Raw genomic sequence first — 25,085 nt, 5'->3', positions numbered from 1 at the left:
CGAGATGCTTCTCCCAGATCCAGAACCCTGCGATGTCAGACAAAACGAGGGAGCACTGAACACCAGTCGCCGTTTTCTAGGTCCAAACGTCTTTTGTTGTCCGTGACTTCAAATGGTGTTTTTCTTTTTGGGACTCTGGTAGTTTGTCCTAAAGTTGAAGTGGTAATAGCTGGCAGTTTCTCCTTCTCTGATATTGTTGAGCGGAGAACCTCACACTCCAGTGGTGTTCTGTAGCTAAATACGTGAGTGTGTGATGAATGGAGGACCGTGGGAAGTTCAGTGGTTCAGTGAGACCGACAACAGATGGTCCAACAGCTGCTTTCGGTCCGAAACGTGTTATTGGTAGAGTTTTGTAGACAAATGCAAGAGAACCACTTTATTATTTGTTTTGTGTCTTTTAATCTCCACAACATGGTTATAGTGATGTTAGAATGATGTTAAGAGGCATGAAAAAATGTTTTAAGCTATTCCGTTTTCCTAATTTGTTACAGCAGTGTTAAAATGCAGCACGTTGTTTCCACTTTTAGATGGTGCCTTCTGAGATTTGGATTTCTGCTTTGTCTGTAGATCTAAAGCGTCTGAGGGTTTACGTCTGCTATGATCGCAAAATATTCTCAAAAATTAAAAACTAAGATATTTTTGAAAAGGGGAATTTAAAGAAATACACTGCCTTGCAAAAGTGATGCTAGTGTTGCTGGATCAACAAGTTAGTGATCCGACTGCATTTTCCGTGTACATTTCATGAACCTCTCGACTAACTGACTGGAGATAATGCTGTTTTGAATAGAAGCTGTGTTGCACAAAAATCTTTAAAACTGCTCATTGGTTTCATATTAATATTACTGTAAAACAAACAACAGCTGAGCAGTGCCCTACCTACACTCACCATGATAAAAAGATGTCACTTAATTCAGGTTTGGCTGGGATTAGCTAGCACAGCGTCCCAGGAGATTAAAGTTCGGAGACACCTTGGCCCTCAGCCGAGTGACAGGAGAAGCTTTGTGGAGCTGCAATCAAGAGCCCTCATCGTGAATGTGCATTCCCACCATGAGGCCCTACAAGCTTAGGTAGCCTTTGAAGTGTGAGAAGAGAAGGATTGGCTCCGTGTCAGTCCCACTAGCCTGGACAGTTTTTAAAGCAGCATTTTCCCTCTTTTCTTTTCTTTTCTTTTCTTTTCTTTTCTTTTCTTTTCTTTTCTTTTCTTTTCTTTTCTTTTCTTTTCTTTTCTTTTCTTTTCTTTTTCTTTTCTACCTTCTGCCTTGCAACATGCTCTATGCAGTGCAGGTTATGAAAAATCTGAGTGTTGTTTATTCTAATCACATCTAGCACAGATAAGCAAACAAGCAGCACCTGTATTCATGCTGCAGTCTCACGGTCCTGGGTGAATTTAAAACAGCAGCCAGCTGGTTTTTGTTTCATCTGCCTCTTCTGCCCAATAACAAAAGACGAGCTACCAGCTATACCTCCTCAAACGTGCTTTAATGCAAATTCTCCGGAAAACGTTGATGAAAAAGATTGTTCTCTCAGTAGTTGCCGCTCTAATTAAATCCTGATGAGGGGAAAAAAGCAACTTGTATTCTTGTGCATGCTGTGTGGAGTTTAGTTTGCTTTTTGTGTGCACGCTGTAGCCGATGGTAATCTGGAACAGAGTAGCGTGTACAAGTCTTAAGACATCTTTCACCTCTTTATGTTCGCTCCTAATGAGCCAATCTTACATGAACCATTTAATTCATGTTTGCAGGCTTTCTGAACGTGTTTCAGTTAATATTTGATATTTGGTAGCAGATTATTTTAGGAGACATGTATATTTTACTTATTTAAGCTGCATAATTGTGGGCAATCTATTTGTCAAATGTATCAAACCCAAAGGTTGATTTGGTTTGGTGTCTTATCCAACTTTTGTCCATACATGGTTTTTAGAATGTTTTTGAGAGCTTTTTCAGAATTGCATCTATAGAGTGACATTAAACTGCCACGTCTTTTGTTGATTTTAAAGTAACATAGAGCAGTTTCCAGCATCGCTGCCCTACTGGCTGAAAACCAAATAACAATTGTCATAAACAACCCTGCTGTAGCTAACACCAACAACAAGCTAACACTAGCATGAGCCAACTAATACTATTATAAACCACAAAGTAAAAAGATCCACACTGTTGGACAAAAAATATTATTACTTATGAGTTCAGTATTAACAAAGCCAGGTCACCATCAGCCCATGATCCACGATTTGCCTCCAAAAACATTAGTCATACTTTTACTTCCAGGCTCCACCATGATGCCAACAGAAAAACCTTCTTTTTCTTCTTCTTTTTACTGACCAGCAAACTGAAAAAGCTAACTGCTAACATTACAGCTAACAGCCGTAATGCAGGTAAAGACTGCCCCCATAGAGCGCCTACCCACTCCACAAAACTATCTAGTGTGGTTTTGGGTCAGCAGAGGGCTGCAGATTGTCAGATATGAAACCGGTCAAGTTTGTAACCCAACACTGACTGAGATCAATGTTATAGCTCTAGGTTCAAGTTTTATTATTACTTTAAAAGATTTGCTAATTTGATTTGCATAAAATAGCAAGGTTGCAATATAACTGGCAGTCAAAGAAATAAATCTAAATGAAATGATTTTATGAAATGACTAAAAGAAATCCTGCAAAAATCGGACACGTGCCCTGATTTATGTCACGAGGATTTTGTCCTTCACCCTGTAGAGTCAAAAAAAGTTTAATATTTTATTTGTTCCAAACTTAGTTTTGTGTTGTTTTCTAGATGCATTAAAATATTCTCCTTGCACCTTTCTAAGTCTCTAAAGTTACTATTGAAAACTGTTGTTATTGGAGGTTATTGTCCCTTTGGTTTGGAAGGTCTCTGTTAGGTGGCTTAACAAACAAATAAAAAATTGTTAAGTACAAGGAAACTGGGCAAAAGCATCTACGAGTGTTCAAAGAAAACCTTGAAAGTCTGTAGAAAGCCTGCAAAGCTGTTGCACAAGAGTTCTTAAATTATGTTACAAGAAATCCAGGATTCTTTGAAGCACCATACGAAGAACTCAGCAGTTGCTTAAAAGATCTGAATGGTAATTTCAATGCATGTTTCTCTCCAAACAGTGGACACACCACCCTGACAGTGACTGGGACAAACCTGGATGTGGTTCAGGAACCTCGGGTTCGCGTCAAATACGCCGGCCGCGAGTCAGTCAATGTAAGAGAATTAACTTCAACTTTAACAAAGTGGTAAAAATAATTGAATTTGTTTTAAACAAATTGTGCTTTAGTGTGCATCATTTATCTTGAAGGTACACTAAAAAAAGGCTGACAAAAGAAAAGGTTAAAGGTCAACTTTACTCATATTTTTAATACATTTGCGGTGGTCTCTAGTGGGACTAAATCCTTGTAAGTCATCTTCTGGGGAAACAAAGCTCTAGTGCACCTGTTTGAGGACGTAGAAGTCAGCTGGAGCTAAAAGTAGTTTCAGACGGCAAGATTTGGACTCTTATTTTCCCATGTTTGGACATCTCTCCTCTGATTGGCTAACAGCAACACAACACTGCTCTGCAACGTTGACGTTTATCTTCACAAATAACACAAACCTGAAGGAGTTCTGCTGTATGGTGGAGTTGCTAATGCTAATGTTAGCTTCTACTAGCCGAGACAATGTCTGCTGTTTCCTGGATGCTAAACCAACAACAGCCTTCCCTGTCGAGAGTCAAGATGGGTGAGTCCATGAATGTTAGCTTCTATCAGAAGCTATTGCCCGAAATAGGGGTAGAAGATTATTATCACATTTGGCCTGCATGTTAAACTCAGTTTTTTTTATTCAGAGAATCTGCTTTTAAAAAGGAGATGAGTGGTTCCTTTGAAGAGGACGTTTTAAAAACTGAAAAACTAAGTTTTAGGGAATGATTTACGTGCCTCAGACGGCCTGTCTGAGCTCCTGGAAGTGATTGATTGGACTGAAGTGTCGCAGCCCTGATGGCAAAACTTCAGGCACCCTCATCTCAAGTTTCTGACTACTCAGAGTTTTACTAGAGGAGAGAGCACTTCCTGAAGGCCTTTGATTTCCTCTCAATCCACCAAAATCAATACAAAAAATGGGAACTGATGAAAACATGTGGATGAAATGATGTTCTTTTGCCATTTTGAAAGAGAAAACATTAGGAACTTCAAATGGATCTCAGAGAAAAAAAATCATCTTAAGTGATTTTTAAATTAAGCTTTTGTCTTTACAAAAAAGGAAAAAAGAAAAGGAACTGAGGCACTCAGGAGGATGATAATAGTCAAAAAGCCTTTAATGTTCCACGGCTAATCAAATAAAACACGTCTACTAGTTTCAGCCACACTGGCCTTCGTCAGAACAAGTAAAAGCTTCTATTATATTCATAAAAAAACAAGATTTATGAAACGATTCAACAAGAAGATTCATGAATATGGTTAAATAATGAATTCTCTTGCACTGCCTCTGGTTGTGCAGGTATGCATTGTGAAATAACACAAGGACACCTGATTTGATTCCTTTTTAGGTGTGCAAAGTGTTGAACACAACCACCATCAGCTGCTTTGCACCGTCTCTGAAGGCAGAGTACAGCATGGACCAGGACACGATGAAACATGTGGATGAATTTGGTTTCATCTTCAATAATGTCCAAGCTCTGCTCACCTATAACAACACAGGCTTTGTCTACTACCCCAATCCTTACCTGGAGCCTCTCAGCCTCTCAGGTGTGCTGGAGCAGAAACCTGGAGCTCCCATCATTCTCAAAGTAAGTTGGAGCACTCTGGGGCACTGCTTCAAAACAGCAAAATGTTAAAGAAAATATTTAAAAGTCCCCTAAAATAAGGCAGAGTTCTGGCAAAAAAATCCAGACCAGCCGTAGCATTTTGCACTGCAGGTCGTTTTAACCACGGTCCATTGTAGCCTCAGCGGGTCCACCGTTGACCTGATCGGTTTTGTGTCTTGCCAATCCCAGCACTCTACATTTGTTGGGCATGCTTTGCTCCAAAGCTGCGACAAAGAAAAACGGGAAAGATAGCATCAGCTCAGAAACGGCGCTTGCTTCAATCAGCTTTAGCATCCCCTTTGGATGATTTAGACTTGGGCTTTTCTTTGAGACGACCAGATAGAGGTACTTAAGTCATTTATGTCGAAAATGGACATATTTGCGTTGTCTTCAGTGATGTATGGAGGACCGCCCTGTTAACTGATTGCCGTACTAATGAATACGTTTGAAATATCCAGTGATGTAATTAAATACCTACACATCTAATGTGATTTAACACTTCCGAACAGGAAAAATCGCTAAACCACTCTTTTTTTTTTTTTTTTTTTTTTTGTGAGGATTTTCTACCTGAACACAAACACCACTACACGAAATGTCACTTTATAAAGCATTTGTCATGGTGGAACAGCATGAAATACCAGCTACCTTCACTGTGTTGCAGGGCCGTAATTTGGTGCCATCAGCCTCTGGTGGAGCCAGGCTCAATTACACGGTTCTGATTGGAGATCGGCCCTGCTCCCTTACCGTTTCTGACACTCAGTTACTCTGCGAGCCCCCGAACCTCACAGGGCAACACAAAGTCCTAGTAAGTATCAAGCCTAACTAACTGCCTGTTTTTCTGTTCTGCTGAATTTGTGTGTGTGTGTGTGTGTGTGTGTGTGTGTGTGTGTGTGTGTCTGCATGAATGTGGGTCACCGTCTGTAGGTCAACGTTTGTCTTGACGTCACAGTGATTTTGGGTCACTGATGGGCTTTCAGCTTGTCACTGACTTTCTGTCATTGTCTCTCACTCATGGTCTGCTAGGTTCCCCTATTACAGCATTGTCCTCAAGAATTATTGACGGGCATCCTGGCAAAAAGCCCAATAAAAAACTCAATAAAATAGAATTGAGTATTAAGGCAAATGAGATGTTTGACCCTCTTAAACCCTCTATCTTTGAATATTTTCACTACTCAACATTGTGTCCACCCTTATTCTCATCATTCAGGTTCAAGTAGGTGGACTCCACATCTCTCCGGGAGAGGTTCACATCCGATCAGACAGCTTGCTCACTCTCCCTGCTATCTTCAGCATAGCAGCAGGAGGGGGGCTGCTCCTCATCATCGTTATCATCGTCCTGCTAGCCTATAGACGAAAGTCACATGAGAACGACCTCACTCTAAAGCGCTTGCAGATGCAGATGGACAATCTGGAGTCCAGAGTGGCTCTCGAGTGTAAAGAAGGTAAGAGTTGCAAGTTAACCTTCTCATCTCCAGCTGTGTTTCAAGAATATCTGACCAGAGCTTGCATAACTGCTGCATATCGCCAAGTTGTCATTTTCTTCTTTATATGCGAGTTGTTGCATGCTATCTACCATTTATCCCACTAGATGTCACTGCTTCATGCATAGCATAGTTTACAGGGAAGCTTTTGGAACCATGTATATCAGGCAGAATATTTACCCCGCCCCTCCTATGTAAAGCCTTTGCAGAGCTACAGACAGACATCAACGAGCTAACCAGCGATCTGGACAGAGCCGGTATTCCCTTTCTGGACTATCGCACTTATGCTATGAGGGTCCTGTTCCCTGGCATTGATGATCACCCTGTGCTGAGGGAGCTGGAGGTGAGCCTTAGAGGCACTGCAACACTCATCTTTCGGGATTTTGAGCTCAAACCTCCCAAAACACCCCAAACCGAACAGATCAGAGTGAAGAGTGTATCATTTGAGATTGCTTTGTTTCAGGGTCTCTACAATAGCTGAAAATCTGAAATGATTGATCCCAAAATCAAAAATGGTGTGTGATGTAAAGTCTAGTTAATCAGCCATTATTGAGATCATAATTCACATTTATTATTGTTATTATTAATTGGAGCTTATTCTCAGTCAGGGGGGTGTCCAGAAAGTGGCCTGGGGTAGCACATGCCACCCTAAAATGTGATTGGCCACCACAGGTGCCACCCCACTGAGTTCCATTTAAATAGACTTTACATTAGCAAATGCTTGGGGTAATATTCCCAAAGAGTAGGTGGCAGCAGATACCTTTAACATCGGTTTCAAACCTCAGGCCTAAAGATCATTTGTGTATTATTTTTATTCTTTAGCCTTTTTTTCATGTCATATTTTGAATCCCAGTCCCACTCCATTTGGTGGTGGTAATGCACCAGGAATAGCTAGCTAACCACTACAAAACAGTTAGAAGAAGGAGAAGCAGAATAAATGGCACAATGTGGAGCTCACAAGTTCGTTAGTAGAAATAAATGAAGAAAAAAGCATAGCCATGCCACCCATGAAAAACAAGGGCCCCACCTGGGCCACCCCATTTTGAAAGGCCTGGACACACCACTGTTCTCAGTACGGTCCTTCATTATTGAAAATTATTTTCATGGAAAGTCCGAATGAGTCAGGAGTCCAGCTTGAGCTCAGTGCATGTAGCCACTTGCCTTCGATTTTACACTTTGCTCTTCAGACAGTGTATGAGAATTTTTTGTGCATATTTCTTTCTATTTTCAACTGTTATGACTCATCCTTCTGCAAGCACTACCTAATGAATGTGTGCATCTTTGTGTGTGCAAAACCCTATGATGCTTGTAGGTGCCAGGATGCGGACAGGCGAGCGTGGAGAAAGCCTTGAAGCAGTTTGCTCAGCTGGTGAATAATAAGCTTTTCCTGTTGACATTCATCCGTACGCTGGAGCTGCAGCGTTCGTTCTCCATGCGTGACCGTGGCTACATGGCTTCTCTCATCATGACCGCCCTGCAAGGACGACTAGAGTATGCCACAGACATCCTCAAACACCTGCTATCAGATCTTATAGAGCGCAACCTGGAGAGCAAGAACCACCCGAAACTGCTCCTTCGAAGGTATAATTCACTCACTAAATATGACCATTTTATACTTTTTTGATTCCCTTGGGGAAATTGTTTTCCTCAGTATTTGTAGTGCCCTGGCTTGTATCAGATTCTATTGCACCGGGGTGGGGTGGGGGTGGGTGGGTGGGGGTGGGGGTGGGGGGGGCTTTGGGGTTTAGCATCTTGCCCAAGGATGCTTCAACACATGGCCTGCCACCACCAGGACTGGGTTTTCAAACCTAAGACCTTTGGATCACAGGACAACTGCTCTCCCTGGTCAGCCATGGCCACCCCTCATTCTCAATGTTCTTTTTAAGAGACGGTGTGTATTTTCCCAGGCGATGGGGGGCAGTACATAGCTAAATCACTGCAAGCAAGCAGTAATTTTGTGTTTGTTTAAAACCTCACCAACAGATGGCAGTTAGAGTGAAAAATCCCTGTGAGCACAATTTTTGAATGAGTAACTCCAGCAAAATGACAAGCACGTCAGACTCCCTCTCATCACTGGCAACGAGGGAAGATGTAAATGTGTGTGCGGGGGCAGCAGCTTAAGCAGGGAGGCCCAGACTTCCTTTTTGCCAGCTCCTCTGGGGGAATCCCAAGGCATTCCCTGGCCAACTGAGAGACATAGTCCCTCCAGCATGTCCTGGGTCTTCCTTTAGGTCTTATCCCAGTTGGATGTGCCCAGAAAACCTCACCAGGGAGGCGTCCAGGTGGCATCCTGACCAGATGCCCCAGCCACCCCAGTTGGCTCCTCTCGATTAGGAGAAGCAGCGAATCTACTCCGAGCCCCTCCTAGTTGACCAAGCTTCTCACCCTATCTCTGAGGTAGAGCCCAGCCGCCCTGTGGATAAAACTCATTCCGGTCGCTTTTATCCGCAATTTCGTTCTTTCGGTCCCTACTCAAAGCTTGTGACCATGGTGAGGGTAGGAAAGTAGATCGACCGGTAAATCGAGAGGTTCGACTTATGGCTCAGCTCTCTCTTCACCACGACAGACCGGTACAACGCCCGCATCACTGCAGACGCAGCAGCAATCCGACTTTTGATCTCACGCTCCGTCTTTCCCTCACTTGTGAACAAGAAGATATTTAACCAGAGATACTCAAACTCCTCCACCTGGGGCAGGACCTCATCTCTGACCCGGAGAAGGCATTGTAGCCTTTTCTGACAAAAGTGTAAAACAACATTTATGGATGGCGAAAGTTTTGTGACTCTTTGTTACAAATTAGTAAATGCGTTTTGTTCTTAGGAGCTCATGAAGAATGGGTTAGTAAAGGGTTAGTAGTTGGTCAAAAATACACATTCTCACTATAAATTATTTGCAAAGTTGTAAAAAGCAACACTCTACTGAATGTTAGAGTCAGCTGCACTGCTAAAGCTAAAGGTTTGTACACATTTCAAATAATGTGCTGTTCTGTAGTAGCCTGGCAAGCCCTCCTTTATTTGTAAATAAAAATAACTGCTGGTGGTGCAAAGCCCACCCAACGTCTCTCTACAAACAGAGCGCTGTAATTGGACTGTCCTACACTCAGCAGAGCCAATTGTAGGCCTGGTGAGTCTACAGTAGAGCATGCTAGACCAACCTGCAGGGCTAAATATTGTGCCGCTGCTACGGTACAGCATGCTTTTTTCTCTGCACTGACAGAAGTGAAACCTGAGAAGTTCTCTGGCAGAATCCCAACTGGTTGTGATCAGCACTGCTTATCTTTTGGCATAGATAATTCCTCTGTGCATTGTTCTTGCCAGCCCGGTTACCACACTTGCGATGGCCGAGTAAGTAGGCCAGTGAAGGGAAGTCCACCTCTTCTCAGCGTTGTTTTGTGCAGCCGTGTGAAACACTGGTTAGGAGCATGGTTAGGAGTCTCAGAAACAGGGTGGCTGAGCAGACAGGAGAAAGACAGCCGTGTTAAAGTGATAGAGAGTGGGAGGGACTGGCAGAGGAAGAGAACCTAATGGGGAAGAGTGAGTGCATCGGCAGCAGAGTCGTTGTCAGTCTGACTTATCTTCTGTTTGCCCCTCATGAAGAATTCAGCTGGAGCTCACATTTTTTTGCCCATCACCTCTCCTCCTTTTCCATGCTTTTGCCTCCTCCCCTCCTTCCTCCACCTCTAGTTATCAGGCAATAGATTTTTTTGGTCCTACGCTAAGACCAGCCTGCTGAATGTTTTATCAGATTTTTTCCACATTTTTCTGGGGGGAGGGGTGTGTGTGTGTGTGTGTGTGTGTGTGTGTGTGTGTGTGTGTGTGTGTGTGTAAAAATGCCGTCTCAAATGAAAGCACACTTATTTTATGTAAGAATGAGTTCCCATGGGAGCCAGTGTGGAAACGTGTTAGTCAGATCCTGCTTCATGCATCAAAAATGGAAATGTTCAAAAGGATCCTGTCACCTGCTGAGTCATTACAGGTTGTGGTAGAACGGCTAGCAAGGGAAGACAAAAGGAATCTAAGAAGATCCTGCATGCTTTAGGTTAGATTTAAGAAAAAAGCTGTTTGAATCTAATGTTTTACAGCATTTTAAATAAAATATGACAGTAAATCATAAAATCTGTTAATTCTATGCTAATGTGAAGTAGCAAAGCACAGATGCTACAAAAACACCAGCATGAGCAACTTAAAGTGACCATTTAATCTGAATAATTATGTCATGACCCAAATATGCTGTTCACTTGTGGCACTTTGCTTACAGAAAAGTGTGTGTGTGTGTGTGTGTGTGTGTGTGTGTGTGTGTGTGTGTGTGTGTGTGTGTCAGTCAGTCCGTCTGTCTTCTGAGGCCATGCAGCTGAGTGAGAATCTTGTTAACTTCTGATTTTGGGTCTTTTCCTTTCAACTCTGTCAGGCTCTTCAAAGTCTAAAATTACAAAAAAGTAATCAGAGTACTCTGACTCTCTGTGGGACATCTCAATAACAAATGAGCACGCCTCTCTCTCTTGCAGAACGGAGTCGGTGGCAGAGAAGATGCTGACAAATTGGTTTGCCTTCTTGCTCCACAAATTTCTCAAGGTAAAATAAAGCTTGGCCCCTACTTTTTAAAGCTTCTTTCGCTACTTTGCTACAGGTGTCAGTGTGCTGTTTAATGGCAAAAAAGCAATTAGCATTGATTCTTAAATAGATCGCTGGGTATTCTCGTGTTGTAGACCTTAGTTGTAACGTTAAATGTCTAATACTGATGCTTTTCATGCACACCAAGCAGATATCTTGCTATATGTGAGCATCTAGTTGTGTGATCTTCTACGCTATGAATGTGTGTGCATCTGCTGATGGGTAGGGATCTTTTCTCTCTTTTCTCCTACATTTTGATCCATTTCCTGAGTTTCCGTTTTAAACTACAGGAGTGTGCTGGCGAGCCTCTCTTCATGCTGTTCTGTGCCATCAAACAGCAAATGGAAAAGGGACCCATAGACTCCATCACCGGGGAGGCGAGATATTCCCTCAGTGAGGACAAACTCATCCGCCAGCAGATTGAGTACAAGACTCTGGTGAGTCAAAAAAAGCAGAAATGAAAAATGAAAATATACAGACCCAAATCTGGTCTGTACTCATTTATTTGTAGTTTTGTAAAAAAAAAAAAAAAAAAAAAAAAATTATGTATATATATATATATATATATATATATATATATATATATATATATATATATATATATATATATATATATATAAATAAAGTCATTATGAATTTAGAGAAGCAATGCTCAGGTTCTCGCTTAGGAATCAGTTTAACTGTTCTAAACAAAATTTAAACATATGCACAGATTTCTATTTTTATAGATCTAAACAGAGTTTTAAAATGTCTAATGAAGCTGCAGTTGATTCGTGTCAACCTTTGTTTTTGCAAACGTCTGTTTGTACCGTAAATGATCAACTTTAAAGTTATATTTAAAGCTTTTAATTCCTTCCTTTCAATTAAATTAAAAATCCAACCTTCTTAAACTCAAAAAGGTCAGAGAGCTTCATCTGTAGAAAAATGTTGTAAATAAATGCATAACTTAGAAGTTTCCCCTAACCTTTGTTTGATTCAGTGGGCTGCATGGTGGTGCAGCTGTTTGCACTGTTGCCTTGCAGCAAGAAGGTTGCAGGATTGAAACCCGACTGCAGTCTTTCTGCGTGGAGTTGCGTGTTCCCCCCATGCATGCGTGGGCTTCCTAAGGGTACTCCGGCTTCCCCCACAGATCACAACATGCCCTATAGGTATAGGAACAATTGTACTTCACTTTAGATAAAAGCTTCTGCCAAATAAATCATCGTGTGCAGCAGCTCATCAGGCTCTGTGGAAGCCTGTTAATCACCTGCTGATATCACATGTGCTGAAACAGGGTTAAAACTAAAACATGCTGGATACCGTTCCTCCAAGCCCAGAACTGAATAGCCCTGCGGACGGCACTTTCTTAATGTGTTTTCGTTAAACCAAAGGAAAAATCTATAAATGACCATAATGATGTTATGATTTAGATCATAGGAACCAAACTACAGGTGCTACATCACCAAGGTTACTCATGTAGTAGTTAAATCTTTGTGCCATCAAGACAGACAGTGTTTCATCATTTAGGAAATAACTTCCAGTTAATTGAAGATGGTTCATTCTAGATCAAAAGTGATCACTCCAATCATCCAGCAGAACCCCCCAGACAGATCATCACAGCGACATCATACCGGTCCAGAATTTGGCTTTTCGTCATCACCCATCCGGTGATTAATGATCAAATCTGGATGCTCAAAATCTACAGGAAAAAACACAGCTCAATATATTTAATGTCTTAAAAATAATTAAGAATACTCAGTCTGCCAAATAGCTAATTTTGTGTATGCTAATCAGCCCAGTCAAGTGGCATACCAACGACATGTTTTAGTCTTGTGTTTCCATTAAAACGGAGCTGGCTGGGTTTCTCCCGCAGCATCAGAGTAAGTGTTCCCTCTGGCTTTGGCTGCAGAGCAGAGCCAGTCAGCGACAAGATGACACCTCTCTGATCGCCGTGTCGGAGAGTGTGAGAGGCGCTGTCTCATTACTTGTTTAATGCTCCTGCCAGAGCAGCACAGCCACATCCTGGAGGTGTGAAATTACATTTCAAGCCAAGATGCTCTCCACCAGGACAGTTTGGTGAGGAGCAGGTAATGAAAGGGCCTCCCAAGCAACACCTCTCGGGCTCACTTCTCTCTCTTTTTTTTCCTGCTCCCTTCTTCTTTTCATTCGGGATCTCCAGACGCTGAGCTGTGTGAACCCCGACAACGAGAACAGCCCAGAAATCCCTGTCAAGGTGCTCAACTGTGACACCATTACTCAGGTGAAGGAGAAGATCCTGGATACGGTGTACAAGAACACGCCATGTTCCCAGCGACCTCGAGCCACATACATGGACCTGGGTGAGCATGGATGACAATCAGCTGTGACACATTACCTGTTGGAGTAATGACAAGTGGGAAAGGTTCACCTCACAGTGACCATGCGAATACAAATAAGCAAAGATGTTCGACATCAGCAGAGAACTCCACACCACACCAGTTTGCAACACCCCATGAATGACAGTAAGCCTTTCTGACAGAACACCTCCACCCAGGCTTACACCCACCACACGTCAGCACACTGAATGACACGGCACAAATTCAGGTGGCATTCACCGTCAAAGGGAGAAAATCAGGCACCTTGTTGGTCGTGGCTGATACTGCTTTGGGCTTTTACACCTTGGGGGGTTTTTGGGTGAAGGGTGTTTGGAGTTCTGTTGGTTCGGATCACTTTAGGAAACACGCTGTCATTTTTGTTCAGCTCATAGGATAAAAATGTGTAATTCTCAAGGACGAGATGCAACCTTGGTGACATTCTGTCGGCCACGCTTGACAACTCTTTAAAGAATAAAACAGGATAACGTAACCTCGTGGGTAGTGCAGACAAACAATCCATATCAGACATGAGAAAATATGTGTCGGACAGGCCGGGTCTAAACATTACCTACAATACCACACATTCACAGCTGGCTTCTCTTTTCTCCAGAGTGGCGGCAGGGAAGAACAGCTCGTGTGGTCCTGCAGGATGAGGACATCACAACGAAGATCGAAGGCGACTGGAAGAGACTCAACACCCTCATGCACTACCAGGTGAGTAAATGAAGCAGCACAAGGGATTTTTGTGATTGTCGGTGGAGTTTGCACATTATTTCCAATTTTTACTGTAAGAACACTGAACGATGCCTAGTAGCCCAATTTCCAATATGGGAGTTCTGGGAAATTTCTGCGAAAGGGAAACATGACCGCTGCTCAGTCCTCTTGTCCTCTGCATCTCAAAAACGGCCTTTTCAGGACTTTTAAAAATGTATTCTTTATTTAACCAGGAAGGTCCCACTGAGTTAAAAACCTCATTTTTAAAGGAGTCCTGGTCAAGACGCAGCTAAAGTAGCAGTATGTCTTTGGTAAGACGTCAGCATATCGCCACTGTCTCAGCAGTGCGTGATGTCACTGATCAGCACCAAAAGGTATACACAGACATCATCATGGTGATGCATTTGTATAACGCCTTCTTAGGGTTCTACAGTCCCCCAAGGTGCTTTACAACACAATCCGTCATTCACTCATTCACACACACTCATTCACACGCTGGTGGGGGTGAGCTACCATGTAGCTAAGGCTGCCCTGGGGCGCACTGACAGAGGCGAGGCTACCGAGCACTGGCGCCACCGGTCCCTCCAACCACCACCAGCAGGCAAGCTTGGTTAAGTGTCTTGCCCAAGGGCATAACAGAAGCATTCTCTGGTCAGAGCCGGGATCAAACTTGCAACCTTCCGATTGCTGGACAACCCACTCTACCTGCTGAGCTACTGCAGCCCATTTATTAACGTTAAAATTTTTATTATCTCAAAGTTTGCTGTAATTTTATCCATTTGGGGAATAGGGAGAGTAGCTGTGTGACGTAAAATGACCAGAAGAAGTACTGAGTGAGACCACAAGTGCTGTGAATTACGACATTGCATGTGTGTGTGTGTGTGTGTGTGTGTGTGTGTGTGTGCGTGCGTGCGTGCGTTTGTGCGTGTGCGTATGCGTGTGTGTGTGTGTGTGTGTGTGTGTGTGTGTGTGTGTGTGTGTGTGTGTGTGTGTGTGTGTGTGTGTGTGTGTGTGTGTGTGTGTGTGTGATTTTAAAGCAGCATGAACACTACTTATTTTATTTTCGTTACATTCCACTTCACCGGCAACTCTTCAAAAATGACAAATTGGATGTTTGGTGATGCCATTTCCTACTGAGTTACAACCAATCAGCATGACTTGTTAACCACAAGTCAGACAGACAAATCCTACCAGGCCTTTCTGGGTACATACCCCAGTTCAGGTACTCCACTGGTTCCTGAAGTGGCCTGGAAAATGGTCGTCTCGGGCTAGCACGTTGAAATGGAAACACAAGTTGCGAAGGTCTGGTAAAACTACTCGTGAGTTCCAATAGTAGAAACGGACTTAAAGTTACCAATAACATAAAAATAGATTGTTTAAAGGAATGTTTAAAATTAACAAGTTATGATAAAAAAAGAAGAATTTGCCAAACAAAATTGTATTTTATGTTTTTAAAATGTTCAAAATTATTTCATTTGCAAAATTTCACAAATATCAGCTTTAGCAGACTTGTCAAACAAAACCCGGCCACCATCAAATGTTATCTTTGTAACAAAAGCTTAAAGGCAGCACAGAATTTATTACGTAGTCCTAAAATTCAGAAATCCACCACGCCATCCAGATTCACCTGATTTCTGCGGGTGAGGAAAGTGACCTGATCTACAAACAGCTGTCCCCGTGGGAGAAGCAGAAATGAGCCACAAGCAAAGCACCTGGTGACAATCACTAGCCTGGCCTGCCAGACTCGTCCTCTGTTTAATTCTGCACAGAGAAAGAGTCTGGTAACTCACAGGCAGAGAGGCACTTGAGGGGCGGGACTAGGCAGCTCAAAAATAACCAATCAGAAAAAAGACGGAAATGCCAACCGTACCAAGCAACGCTGTAGTTTATTAGCTGTAGTAAAAAAAGGCATCTGGCAATGGCGCAAACATCTTATTTATTTATTTATTTATTTATTTTTGTTACGGATCATGGGCTCCCGCACCTTGAATGGCCCAGTCCTGCTCCCTCCATGCTGTTCAGGACCTTGGACAGGTCCTTCATCAGGCTGGCCTCCACCTCTACCCACCTTTGCTGTCCCGGCTGCAAACCATTAACTAATGAGGACAGATGGTTTAAAAGGACTGCAGCTTCAGTTCTCGTGGAGAGATTGACAGCTTAACACCCTGTCTTTTTCTCCTCAGTTTTGATCTTTGTGACATATGGTTTAGATTTGGCGAAATTCGGTAAAGAACTTGGATAAGCGTGGTAGTTAAGATAGATCGTTCCTTTTGTGTAACATTCGAGTAATTATTAGTCATTTTCGTTTAGTGATCCCGTTTTGTCTGCCATAGTGCTTGAATTTCAGTTTGTTTTTCCGCTTTAGAGCGCACTTTAAGTTTCGTTAGTAGTAATATTTAGAATAGAAATAGCCGTCGAGATGTGTTTTAGTTAGTTAGTTCTGGCATTTTTCTTTTGTTTGTTAGCACCGATATTCTTGTGTTTTTTTCCCTGAGACCATTTGTCTCAGGTGTTTTGAGTTTTCTCCGTTGCCTTCGTTAGTTACATCCGAATATATTTTGCGTTTTGTATTTTCCAGTCAAGGACTGAGTGATTGTGTTTGCCCTTGTTAATAAAAATACATTTTATTTACACTCCCCTCTTTCTCCGCACCAGTTTTTGTGTTACCCCTCTACCACAACGCCTAAATAACTTCAGGGTTTGTAACATTTTTGAAGAAATACTTTTAGAGCTTCTACTTGTTGTTTTAAAGACATGACAAGGCATTTAGAACAGAGGAAAGAGCCACAGCAAACTCTGCCGCTGTCTTCGTTGTTTATGAGAAACTGACCGTCGCTGTGTGCGACGTCTGCGATGCTGTAGTATTTTAGCTGTAGTTAAAAATGGTGCCGGGCGACGGCACAAACATCTTTCTTTATAAGAAAGGCTTTTAGGGCTTCTACTTGTTGTTTTAAAGACGTGTCCAAGTCATTTAGAACAGAGAAAAGAGCCGCAGCAAACTCCGCTTCAGTCGCCATGTTTATGACAAACTCGGCGTTATGGTGTGTGACGAATACTACTCAGCGCTGATTGGCTCCGTTAGAATTCTCAGGGGGGTGGGGTTATTTGAATAGGAGAGTTCCCAGACCCTTTCTCTGTGCAGAACTAAACAGAGGACGAGTCTGGCAGGCCAGGCTAGATAATCAGGACCCAGTAAATCATTTTAATTGACACATGTGGCTTGTTTTGGTTTAAAGTGATGAAAGCATGAACTGGTTCCCGTCCTCGTGTGTTTTACATTCTTTAGCTCAGACTAAAAGATGCTTTTCATAAGATCTGCTTTGAAAATCCATACTTTCCCACATCAGTGTCACCAAACTTTGCCTTTTGATTTCAGACGCATCACTTTTATAGCTCACAAATGAGTAAAAATGAAAAGGAGACAAAACTGAGCATCACACCATCATGTCAGAGGCAAAAGTCTAACTATCCTCTTTTTCCTTGGCGCATTTCATCTGAGTGATACATAGTGACATTTAAGTAAGACCTAACTTTGCACAAGGTTGTAGTAAATCAGTTTCAGTCAAACCTACATGGACTCTTAGATCTTTTGTCACACAACTGGATCAGCTTCATGCTTCTTCAGACAGCTGACATTTCATCAAAGGTTTTATTGAAATTCAGACAAAGGAGGACATAAAAATCTTTTGCATATTCCGGCAGCAAAACCATGCTTTGACACTAAAAGGCTGCACATTTGCTTTACCTTCAAATGAGATCAGTAACGTTACGCTTTCATTTTATTTTCATATGGGAGATGTAATAGTGTTGTGTTGCTCAGATGGATTTGGTGTAAACTAAATATGTGGTTTGTACAAAGCAGCAGCAGCATTTTCGCCTCATGCTTTGGATGACTCGGCCTCTAGACATTGTTACTGCCTTCACCATTATGCTGGAACTGCTTTACGCGCACACGCGTGCGCGCACACACACACACACACAGAGTGCAGAATCAATTCAAGGATCTTTTTCACCAGAAGCACTTTTAAAATCTAACAAATTAGACCTGCATCTCAGCAAGACCGTACCAAACGATTGTCAGACTCATTCATGTTTTAAACACTTTTTCTACATTTAGGCAAAATATTAATTTATTTTCTAAATTAATAATCTAAATTCCTGCCATGATTATTTTGACTAGTATTTCTGCACCTCTTGTCTCTCAGGTGTCTGACCGCTGTGTGGTGGCCTTGGTACCCAAACAGATGTCTTCTTTCATCATCCCTTCCTCGGCCAGCTTCCCACGCAGCATCAGCAGATACGGTCAGAGCTGTGGAAGAAATTCAAGCACCTTAATATTAATCCTACTCTTCAGATCATTGCCTCACATTTTCTTAGGGAAAACTGTAGGGTTTAATCATCCCAATTTAGCTTTTAATAAAAAGCATCTCAGAAACTGCAGTTTGAAGTAAAAGCATCAAACATATAGTCTTTCTCAGATGAGAAGAGCTGAAACGTGAAATAGTGAATTAAGCTCGGTGAGAATGCATATATGACTGAGGCGTTACTATGACAACCAATGAAATAATGACAGAAGCAGATTACGAAGTCTAAACGTGTGTCAAACCTGCTCTTCTGCAATGAAGACAGTCAATCAATCAAATCAATCAAATTTTATTTGTATAGCACCTTCTACAACATTATCGGAAGCCGAAGGTGCTGAACAACATCATTAAAAGAAAAACATTCCCAGTACATGGGCATAAAAGCAGGATAAAAACATAAAATCATAAAATATCAAGCAAACACTATTACAGATAAGATGTATCGGAATAAGACTAATCGATAAAAAAACAAATGTCGGACAAAATAAAATCAAGCATCTGGGTTAAAAAGAAGAATAGTTAAAACCATAATGTTAGGGCAATTCAAATGACCCTAGCGCTAAAACGCAATCAGATAAAAATGAGTCTTTAAACGAGACGTCATCCGTATGTTTATGAAAGACATACAATTTCAGATGTATGAAGAAGAAAAAAGGGCTTATTTTATTTGACTTAAGAGTTACAAGAAAACCGGCTTAAAATGATTATTTCTCAAATTTGAAAACAAGGTGTGGATGTCCCATTCCGCTCCACCCCCACCAGCCCCGACAGCCCCCACTCCAGAGTGCCCATGCTCACTCCTGACATGGAGAGCGGCGTCAAAGTTTGGCACTTGGTCAAAAACCACGATCACGGGGACCAGAAGGAGGGTGAACGGGGCAGCAAGATGGTGTCTGAGATCTACCTGACGAGACTACTGGCAACAAAGGTGACACATAAGAATTTACTTAATTAGAAATTGAATAACGAAGCCTTGGACAGAACGTTAAAGAGCAAGTCACCTCCTATCAGAGTCTAGCTCCACTCCCATTTCTTGTTTGAAAAACGTGCTACAAGGAGGCATTGCCTGGCAGACAAAGAGGGCGGAGCCACTAACAAATACACACACAGGCATTGTGACATATGGTACCAGCTAACGTCAAAGGGTACCTCTTAGCCAATAGCGATGGCAGATTTAAATTCAAATGTAGTAAAGAGTTTTTACCTGAAGATGGCACAGCACTCATAGTTGTAGGCAGAATAATTTAATTTTAACTAAGAAGCAGTAAAGTGCCAAGTTATTGACTACTATGTGTTTACAGCACAATCACACACTCATTTATGTAGTTTATCAGCAAAACATTTTATCCGTGGGTGACTTGCTCTTTAAAGACTCCCGAACATATTAATGTGAGAAAATGTGATTTGAAAATTGGATTGCGGGGATTTTGTTGTGCAGCATCCATGTGGAATTAAAGAAACGTTCCAAGAATGATAAAATGTGGGAAAAGTGATGAATCTTAAAGTTGGTGGAGGCTTGTTTTGTTAATAAACCAGCGGTGTCAAACGTTTACATCATCGCTCAGCAGGAGGGTTTGATAGATGTAGAGATATTGAGAATCAACATCATCATGTTAAACACCATGATGTAACTCAATGTAAGCTGTGCACCAAAAGAAAAATGACTAAGATAAAACAGTCAGTGGACATTTTCTAGCCTTTTTTAGAACCATCAAACATTTTCCACCAGGGAAAAACATCTTGGATGCAAACTTTGTTTATCCGTAACTGAAAATGATCCTAGAACAACAACAATCTGGAACCAGACGTACAAAGATGTTCTGTTTCCACTGATTTCTTCTTCAGGGCACTCTGCAGAAGTTTGTGGACGACCTGTTTGAGACTCTATTCAGCACCGTGTGTCGGGGCACCGCCCTGCCTCTCGCCATCAAATACATGTTCGACTTCCTGGATGATCAGGCTGACAGGCATGGCATCCATGACATGGATGTTCGCCACACGTGGAAGAGCAACTGGTGAGAACCATCTATGATTTCTGTGTGTTTTGTTATAAGTTGTGAAATAAAACATAACTTTTGATTTGGAAAACTCCAATATTCTGAAGAAAAATGGGCATTTGAATGTCTACTTCACTATGTTAACAATACATAATTATGTCTAAAAGTAGAATTTTTACATGCATGTTGATGCAGAATTTTTTGGGGGTTTCAATTAAAATATTATACAACATTGTGGTGTAGAAGGACTTATAATGCAGGCTTAGAGGCAGATTATTTCTACACTGAAAGCAGAAGCAGCTGGCTGATCAGCAGATGAAGGACAGATGTGCAAGGTGCTAAATAACCTGAAGAGCAGAGAAAAGCACCAGCAAATGTTACAGAGATAAAAGGAAAATCTTCAAAGTCCTAAAATCTTAAACCTCAACACCGAAACCCTGTGATTTCGTCTTCACCTAAAATGTGAGCCAATCTACCAATGAGATATAAAAATGACTGACGTCTGAAATTCAGCAGATTTAAGCAAGAATCTTGACATTTCTTAGTAAACACTGTTCACATCTCCATTCTCAGCTACTTGACTCATCTTGGCTATTATTATTTTTCCAGTAAGATGAATCGACTACAAACTGAAAATAAACATTTGTGTTTTGCAGTAAACATCCGCAGCCTGAAATGTTTATATTTCTGTTTTCAGCCTCCCGCTGCGCTTCTGGGTGAACGTAATCAAGAATCCCCAGTTTGTATTCGACATCCATAAAAGCAGCATCACAGATGCCTGTCTCTCTGTGGTGGCTCAAACCTTCATGGACTCCTGCTCAACGTCCGAACACCGATTGGGCAAAGACTCCCCATCCACCAAGCTCCTCTACGCCAAGGACATACCACATTACAAAAGCTGGGTAGAAAGGTGTGTGTCTGAAATCACACAAGACAAATGTGTGACCAATAAGGTTTATGCTTTTAGTAATAAAATTATGTTTTTTTCTTTGACAATGTATATCTCCATATAGAAGAGCATGATCTCTATTTGAACAATATTAACATTAATAAATGGTTTAACTCATGAATGACACATTTATTTTATATTTTTCCACACAAACACCTCTGATGTATGGATGTTTTTAAAGCCAGAATTGCAAATCTGCTAAACAAGCTAGCTTAAAACATTTTTTCATGCCTCTTAAAGGGGAACTAGGCAGTTTTGGCTTGCTTTTAGCACCCCCTAGTGTTTGCTTGTAGAGCAGAAAGCAAAACATCTCTCTTTGTTGTGTGTTCGTCTTTCTAACACCTTGATCTAACAGCTGAAATGTCTCCCAGCCTTCATTAGTGTCTACAGGAGTGATTCATCACTAAATTAAACACATCAGCTGTGTTCATGATCTAAAACATGCAGGAAATGTCAGGTATGTCAGCTCCATTTTTAAAATCCCAACAGAGCGGCCCACCAGTCTGAAGTTGCAAGTGGAATATTCTGGCCACGGGGGCGATAGGGGCGGGGTGGCCTTTCATTAACCCTGCAAAGCAGGGCTATTCAATTCTGAGCCTTGAGGGCTGGTATCCAGCACCATTTTGGTTTTAACTCTGCTTCAACACACCTGATTTCCAGCAGCAGGCGATTAACAGGCTTCTGCAGAGCCTGATGAGCTGCTGCACAGGTGATTCAAACACTGAATGTAGTGTGTTGGACTACAGAAATCACCAAAACGTGCTGGATACCAGACCTCAAGACCCAGAATTGAATAGCCCTGCTGTAAAGGGTCATTTTAGCACATACTGGCTCAAGAAAATGATCTAAAAATAAGAAAAAGTTGCAAAGTATCCTTTTAACAACATTCTAACACAGTGTAGCTATAAATATTTGGGGGAGTTTCTTGCATTTGCCTAAAGACCTCCTCCTATAACACGGCTCAGTCCAAAACCAACGATTGGACCATCCAAACCACCGCACTTCTGCATTCACCTTGGACCTCTATTCATTACTCGCATATTTAACAACAAATCACCACTGGTGTGAGAAGCTCTCTGCTCAATAATATTAGAGAAGGAGAAACAGTCGACTGCTACCACTTCAGCTTTAGGACAAGCTACCAGAGTCCCAAAAAGAAAAACACCATTTGACGTCATGAACAATAAGACGTTTGGATGTTGAAAACGGCGACTGGTGTTTAGTCCTACCTCGTTTCCTCTAGCAATGCGGGTTCCGGTATACTGCAGTTGTGGCCTAATGATGATAGTTGACAGGAGTAGCGAGTGTTCTGTGACTGTATTTGCATTTAAAAGCTAGCTTGTTTTGCAGATTTGCTATTGCAGCTTAAACACTGAATAACCTTTGACTTTTCAACAACAACCAGCTGACTCACAATGAGATCAGAAGCTTTGACACACATGACTATCCTTGACACCGATGGTGTGTGTGTGTGTGTGTGTCCTCTCAGATACTACGCTGACATCAGCCGCCTACCTGCCATCAGTGATCAGGATATGAATGCCTATCTGGCTGAACAGGCTCGCCTCCACTCCAGTGAGTTCAATGTGCTCAGTGCCCTCCATGAGATCTACGCGTACGTCAGCAAGTACAGCCAAGAGGTGAGGGTTCGTCCACACAAAGCAGGATTTAATGGGCTTTATCTTCCATTTGCATATAATAAATAGGTGTTTGTCTGTAAACACTTGAACATTTTGCTTTGCTTAGTTTAAAACTGCGAGGACCATCACCCACAGCACGGCTCTAACACTTCCAAACTGGGTTTGGCAATTTGAAGTTTCCTGTTTTCTTTTGAACTTAACGGATTGTGGTAAACTGAGTTGCCCACTTGTTCAAACTGTTATGAACAAAGTTGATTGGAAAGCTGAGTTTAGTTTGCATTCACACAAGCACATAATGACTGAGGTGTTTTCCTTTTATACATTTTTGTTGATGTGTCAGCGTTGCAAAGTAATTGTCCACCAGGACAGCAGGGGATGTAGACATGTTCTGGTGGGTCTCACTACCATTGCAGAGATGTCTCTGGTGACAGCTTGTCTACTTCAGCTTGTAAAGGCAAATCCACTCAAGGAGCAATGGCCGACTGAGAGTGGGTTTTCAATAAAGGTGTGGATCACTTGTTTAATTGATGCATTTTTCAGTGGTCTCTAGTAGGAATGAATGTCTTGTAAGTTGTACTCAGGGTGGCTTCTAAATGATCAGATACTCCAAAATACAAACTATAAATTCTCTGAGCTTTAAGGTATTTTCAGATTTCAACCAACAGTCGAGAAATGCTTGCAATTAGTTTAGACAATAAACAAATTCTTACAAATGTAGGACTACATTTAAAACATCATTAAACTAGGCTAACTTGTTTGGGACTCCTGCCATTAGATGTGATCATTTCAGTGGATTGCACATCAAATTTCTGTAATATATATAAAAAAAACTGGTGCAACTGGTGCTATTCCCACAGCCGATTCACAAAAGAACTCCTCACTTTGGTTTAACTGTCCAACATATGTGACATTTGTTTTTCTGTTTCAGATCACTGAGGCTCTGGAGCAGGACGAGCAGGCCCAGAGGCAGAAGCTGGCCTATAAAGTGGAACAGATCATCTTAGCCATGTCTGCAGAGAGCTGAGATTCACACCAAAAAAACAATAATACAGCTTACGCAAATAAACACACATGCACATGCACACGCACACACACACACACACACACACACACACACACACACACACACACACACACACACACACACACACACACACACAGACTTTAGAGAAAATGGACCTACTGTGTGAACAGACAGACAATATCCACCCACACACATGCATAATTACATGAATACAAATGTACATACACAAACCACAACACACATCAAACAGCAGAATGTCCCAAAGCCTGACTTATGAAACCAACTTGACATTTTTAAATTTTATTTTTATTTTTGTAAAAGAAACCAACATTCAGCCTCTAAAACACTCCCAATGGAGAGGAGTGAAAAAAGGACTGGGGACATAATGGTTGCAGAATTTACTGCCAGCTCCTTTCCACCGAGCAATGGTTTGTCTTTGTAGTTGATGCTTTTACTAAGTGTGTGTGAGGCATGGCTGGAGCTCAGGAGAAAGCTGCACTTAAAAAAGAACGTGAAAAAGTCACCGGAGGACCGAATTTAATGGGACAAAACATCTGGACAGATGAGATTCAAAGTACCTTTTTTGTACATCAGACACTTATTCTCACCACATATCACTGTTTGCAGCAATTTGCAGAAGAGATCTTGTTGGTGTAACATGTTTCTTTTGGGGCTTTAAGAGGCCTGATCACCTGTACCTTTAGCTTTAGAAAGTAGTAAACTTCGCCACCGACGAGGCGTTTAATAATCCAGATCACGGACTTCTAATTTTAAACATTCGAAGAGTTACTTTGGGCCCACTTACTGGCTCTTAGTGCCAAATATAATGCATCTCGTGTTTTATCCAAGTTAAACGCTCCTGTCAAGGCGATTAATAAAACATGCCATTGTAGGGAAGAGATCTCATTTGAGATGGGACACTTCCACGGTGATCTATGGACCACTAATTCAGCCATTCACAGATAAGTGGAGCCCAAATTGAGCTGTAGCAGAACGCATGATTAATGATGTTATAAGCGTTATTGTGGATCAGATTAGCCAAACCCCACTCACCCCCCCTCCCTTCCATCTCATCAGCTATTGTTTACCTCCAGCTTAATACTTGAAATATACCCGGTGTGCAAAATATTAGGAACACCTGCAGCTCCTATGAAGTAATCTGGATGGATTAAGTTGGACCAAAGCCTTGATAGTTTATTG

General features: G+C 41.8%; 1 protein-coding gene across 3 annotated transcripts in view; it reads left to right on the top strand.

The window, feature by feature from the left end:
- Positions 1–24,086, top strand: part of LOC107385003 (plexin-A2) — a 121,144-nt gene extending 97,058 nt beyond the window's left edge. For all 3 annotated transcript variants that reach the window (XM_015958561.3, XM_054731852.2, XM_070549497.1), the window contains 16 exons: positions 3,104–3,197; positions 4,516–4,755; positions 5,435–5,578; positions 5,981–6,215; positions 6,455–6,597; positions 7,567–7,835; positions 10,759–10,825; positions 11,155–11,301; positions 13,023–13,182; positions 13,808–13,911; positions 18,117–18,213; positions 19,004–19,203; positions 20,121–20,290; positions 20,970–21,182; positions 22,711–22,861; positions 23,790–24,086. In XM_015958561.3, coding sequence (XP_015814047.3) covers positions 3,104–3,197; positions 4,516–4,755; positions 5,435–5,578; positions 5,981–6,215; positions 6,455–6,597; positions 7,567–7,835; positions 10,759–10,825; positions 11,155–11,301; positions 13,023–13,182; positions 13,808–13,911; positions 18,117–18,213; positions 19,004–19,203; positions 20,121–20,290; positions 20,970–21,182; positions 22,711–22,861; positions 23,790–23,885 — 2,530 coding nt within the window. In that variant the 3' untranslated portion in view covers positions 23,886–24,086. The remainder of the gene's footprint in view (positions 1–3,103; positions 3,198–4,515; positions 4,756–5,434; positions 5,579–5,980; positions 6,216–6,454; positions 6,598–7,566; positions 7,836–10,758; positions 10,826–11,154; positions 11,302–13,022; positions 13,183–13,807; positions 13,912–18,116; positions 18,214–19,003; positions 19,204–20,120; positions 20,291–20,969; positions 21,183–22,710; positions 22,862–23,789) is intronic.
- The last annotated feature ends 999 nt before the right edge of the window (positions 24,087–25,085 follow it).

This window comes from Nothobranchius furzeri, chromosome 3 (assembly GCF_043380555.1).
Source record: "Nothobranchius furzeri strain GRZ-AD chromosome 3, NfurGRZ-RIMD1, whole genome shotgun sequence".
NCBI lineage: Eukaryota > Metazoa > Chordata > Actinopteri > Cyprinodontiformes > Nothobranchiidae > Nothobranchius > Nothobranchius furzeri.
This window is presented reverse-complemented; position numbering and strand designations above follow the sequence as displayed.